The sequence below is a fragment of the Carlito syrichta genome, unplaced genomic scaffold, assembly GCF_000164805.1.
Source record: "Carlito syrichta isolate Samal-C Ts95f unplaced genomic scaffold, Tarsius_syrichta-2.0.1 Scaffold316424, whole genome shotgun sequence".
Taxonomy (NCBI): domain Eukaryota; kingdom Metazoa; phylum Chordata; class Mammalia; order Primates; family Tarsiidae; genus Carlito; species Carlito syrichta.
In genome coordinates, this window is record NW_007260520.1 from 28,942 (window position 1) to 33,246 (window position 4,305).

General features: G+C 54.5%; 2 protein-coding genes across 2 annotated transcripts in view; both read right to left on the reverse strand.

The window, feature by feature from the left end:
* Positions 1 to 2,036, reverse strand: part of LGALS4 (galectin 4) — a 9,055-nt gene extending 7,019 nt beyond the window's left edge. Inside the window, exons 1-2 of the mRNA XM_008074384.2 lie at positions 1,703 to 2,036; positions 1,324 to 1,412 (exon numbers count right to left, since the gene is read on the reverse strand). Of these exons, the coding sequence (XP_008072575.1) occupies positions 1,324 to 1,412; positions 1,703 to 1,747 (134 nt within the window). The 5' untranslated portion in view covers positions 1,748 to 2,036. The remainder of the gene's footprint in view (positions 1 to 1,323; positions 1,413 to 1,702) is intronic.
* Positions 2,037 to 4,010: 1,974 nt separating this feature from the next.
* The window catches only part of ECH1 (enoyl-CoA hydratase 1), a 12,321-nt gene continuing 12,026 nt past the window's right edge, over positions 4,011 to 4,305 (reverse strand). Inside the window, exon 9 of the mRNA XM_021707184.1 lies at positions 4,011 to 4,303. Coding sequence (XP_021562859.1) covers positions 4,175 to 4,303 — 129 coding nt within the window. The 3' untranslated portion in view covers positions 4,011 to 4,174. The remainder of the gene's footprint in view (positions 4,304 to 4,305) is intronic.

The window sequence follows — 4,305 nt, forward strand, 5'->3', positions numbered from 1 at the left end:
ACCCGCGGGCTCAGGCAATTCACCCACCTCAGCCTCCCAAGGCGTGGGATTACAGGCTGAGCCACTAAGCCCAGCTTCTCTCCAGTTTTAATCATGACTGTTCCACGTCGGTCGTGGGCCAGGCCCTGTCCTCACCTTGGGAGGGATTCCAACTGCTCTTGGGAATCCCTGCTCTCTGCCCCTCAGCTCTCCCCAAGGAATCTCCCTCGCCTCCTTTAGGTCCTAGGTGAAATGTTCCCCTCCCAGGGAGGCCTTCTCTGGCCACCCTATTTAAAGGGGCAACGCCACCCCTGTCCCCACATAAACACCCCATCCCCTTCCCTCGTTTTCTCCACAGCACTTAGCAGCATTGGACATGTGTCATATTTGACTGATTGATTTTGTATCTTTCTCTCCTACAAGGATGTCAGCTCCACAAGGGCGGGGGTCTCTGTCCGTTCATTACTCTACATCCAGTGCTAAGGCACAGAATGGACAGTCAATAAAGAAACAAAAACCTATGAGGTCAGTTCAATTGTTATCACCATGGTAAGACCCAGGAGAAAGCTGAGACTTCAATACCCGTCATACTGGATTAGAACCAAAATAATACAAAAAATTAAGCAAAGACTTCAAGACTTATTACAAGGCCGGATAAGGTAGCTCATATCTGACACCCCAGCACTTTGGGAGGCAAAGGCGGGAGGATCGCTTGAGCCCAAGAGTTTGAGATGAACCTGGGCAACAAGGCGAGATCTTGTCTCTGCGATACATCAAAAAAAATTAGCCAGGTGGTGTGCATCTGCTGTTCTAGCTACTTGGAAGGCTGAAGAAAGGGTCGCCTGAGCACAGCAGGTCAAGGATGTGGTAGCTGTGATTGTGCCACTGCACTCCAGCCTAGGTGACAGAGTAAGTCCCCACCTCAAAAAAAATTACAGCAATTATTTTGCAATTCTCACTGTTTTTCATGCTGAATCCTCACAACAATCCCATTTCACAGACAGGAAAGGAAAGCACAGAGAGAGACAGTAGCTTTCTGAGCCACAGAGCCAGTGTGTGGCAGAGCTGGGACCAGAACTCAGGGCCCAGTTCTGAACCGGTTATCTGCAATCACACCCATCAGTTCCAGTCCAATGTCCAACACCGGGGCCACCCCACACGGTGGGCCCTTCCTGACCCCAAGTCTCCTCTCCTGATCTGATCCAGGCTGGTCTCTGGCCATTGGCTAAATGGCAGAGAGGGCCAATCCACCAGGGAGGAGGAAGGACGGCAGGCCCCCTCCCGCTGAGCCCAGAGCCCCCGCCCCCTGCAACCTCTACCATTCCAACCCAGCCGGGGTCTCACCTCTTCATGTGCTCGCTAGCCACTCCTTGGATGTAGATGGACATGCCCACGCTGAGCCCACCCGGGATGGGTTTGTAGTAGGGCAGCGTCTGCAGAAGTGGTTTGTGAGGGGCCTCGGACCATCTGCCTGTGGCAGCCTCCGCCCCTCCCGGAAAAGCCCCCCAGTCCCTCAGGCAGAGGAGAGGACACAAAGAGCGAGAGTCAGGTGTGGCCACAGACAGCCCAAACGTCAGATGGGAGTAAATTGAGGCTCGGGGTCAGCCCTGGGTCACTCAGAACCAAGGGTCAGGTGGGGCCCCCAAGGACCCCACTCCGGGTGTGGGGGATCAGGACAGAGCAAAGCCAGGGCCAGGGGTAGGGATCTGGGCCGGTATCTCACCGGGTTGTAGGTGGGCTGGTAGCCTGGCGCGGGGACATAGGCCATCTCAAAAGGTTGGGTTGGTGGCTCGTCCCGGGATCAGAGCTGCAGGAGTGGGAAGCGGAGGTCGCTGGCAGAGCGTGGGTGGCTCTTAAACCCAAGGGCGAGGGAGTGGCTGGCAGGGGAGGATCCACGGGTCCTCTTCTGGCCTCCGAGGCTCTCAGGTTCTCCTAGAGTACACCCTAGCTGCCCTTTCCCCACCAGCCTTCCCATGACAGCTAGGACCCACATCACATGGGTCCCCTCCCCTGAGCCTTCCTGCAAAGAGGAAGTGCTGGTGAACTTCGACCCTCCAGGGCCTTATCAGAGTCCATAAAACCCTGCCCGGGCCTTTGTTGGCAGAGGGTGAGTCAAGGAGGGGTGGGCTGGGTGGGGCAGGGCAGGGCTGGAGGAATGTCCCAGCACAGGTGGGCAGCGGAAGCAGGAGAAAGCAGGGAGGACTGCTTGTTCCTGGCTCTCCCAGCAGCTGTGAAAGGACCTGTTCATGTTTAACATGCACATTGTCTTGTACGTGTAGTGTATGCAGTGGCTCAGAGCACTAGTGGTAGCACCCAGAGGTTCTGGGTTCAAATCCTGCCTCTGCTACTTCCTGGCTGTGTAATCTTGGGTCAGTGTCTTGCTCTCAATTTGCCCATCTGCAAAATGGGGATACTAATACCATCACGGACCCCACAGAGTCCTTGAAGGTAATCACTAAGTTAACAAATGCCCAGCACAGGACTTGTTGTAGAGAAGGCACTAAATTAATGCTTGTACTTGTTCCAAACATAAGTCCAGGAAGTTGGAAGGCTCTGTTTTTAAAAATGAGGCAATTCGGCCGAGTGTGGTAGCTCATGTCTATAATCCCAGCACTTTGTGAGGCCGAGGTGAGAGGTTACCTAAGCCCAGAGGTTCAAGACCAGCCTAGGCAACTCGGTGAGACATCATCTTTACAATAAATCAAAAAAGTAGCTGGGTGTGGTGGCGCACACCTGTAGTTCCAGCTACTAGGAAGACTGAGGTGAAGGAACACCTGAACCCAACAGGTCAAGGCTGCAGTGGCAGTGAGCAGCATGCCACTGCACCCCAGCCTGGGTGACAGAGTGAGACTCCAACTCAAAAAAAAACAAACAAACAAACAAAAAAACAAAACAAAACCCTGCCAGGAGCTTTGTTGGCAGTTGGAGGATGCGACCAGTCGGGATGGGCTGGGCAGGGCAGGGTAGGGCTGCAGGAGTGCCCGAGCACAGGTGGGCTGCTGGAGCAGGAGAAAGCAGGGAGGGACTGGCTGTTCCTGACTCTTCCAGTCAGTGAAAGGACCTGCTCGTGTCTTACATGCACATTGTATGTGTATTGTATGCAGTGGCTCAGAGAACTAGTGGCAACACTCAGAGGTTCTGGGTTCAAATCCTGCCTCTGCCCCTTCTCCTGGCTGTGTGCCCTTGGGTCAGTCTTACCTTCACTTTGCTGATCTGCAAAATGGGGACAATAATATATCGAGGACCTCATAGAGTTCTTGAGGGAAATCACTAAGTTAATAAATGCCCAGCACCGGATTTGTTATATAGAAGGCACTAAATTAATGCTTGGTGTCTTACACTTGTTCCAAACATAAATCCAAGAGGTGGGAAGGACCTGTTCAAATAATGAGGTAGTCGGACTGGGTGGCTCACGCCTGTAATCCCAGTACTTTGGGAGGCTGAAGCGAGAGGCAAGAGGATTCCCTGAGCCCAGAGGTTCGAGGCCAGCTTGGACAATGTGGGGAGACTGTCTCTGCAATAAAATTTTAAAAATTAGCCTGTGGTGGTGCTTGCCTGTAGTTCCAGCTACTTGGAAGGCTGAGGTGGAAGGATCACCTGAGCCCAGCAGGCTGAGGCTGTGGTGGTCGTGAGCATGCCATTGCACTCCAGCCTGGGTGACAGAGTGAGCCTATGACTCAAAACAAAACAACAGCCACCAAAAAAACCCAAAAATAAATGAGGTGATTGGCTCATGACTGAGCAGCAATGAAACTCCAGCCAGATGCCAGCACCGCTCCCACTGAGCTGTGCAGAGAGCGGTGCCAGACAGGGCCCAAATCACCCTCAACCTGGGAGTGGAGTGCTCAGGCTGGCCTGGCAGCCCTGAGACCCAAGCCTTAATCTCTCTCCAACGCCCCTGACGTTCTGGACCATCATCATCAGCGTGGCCCCCAGCCCTTGGTCAAGTCCCCATCCCCGATCTTTGATTGCAGCCCTTGTGGCCTCAGGGGAGTCTCGGCCCTTCCCCCCACCCCCAAAAAGGGCGTAGAGTTCTTCAGCTGCTTTATTCATGAGATAGGGTCCTGTCATCAGGTTAGAAACCAGGAGATGGGGTGAGAGGGCACTGAGACCGTCTTCGGCATCCTCCCTCCCAGCGGAGGAAGCAGGGACAGGCGGAGGCGGCCAGACCCGGGGCCTGGGGACACCAAGGCTCTCAGAGCTTGGAGAAGGTGACGCTCTTCAGCTCCTGCTTCTGCATGGTGGCCTGGACAGACTTCACGAGGTCCTCGCTCTGCAGCATGCCCATGTTCCAGGACGCCTGGGGGAGGGGAGAGGAGCGCGCGC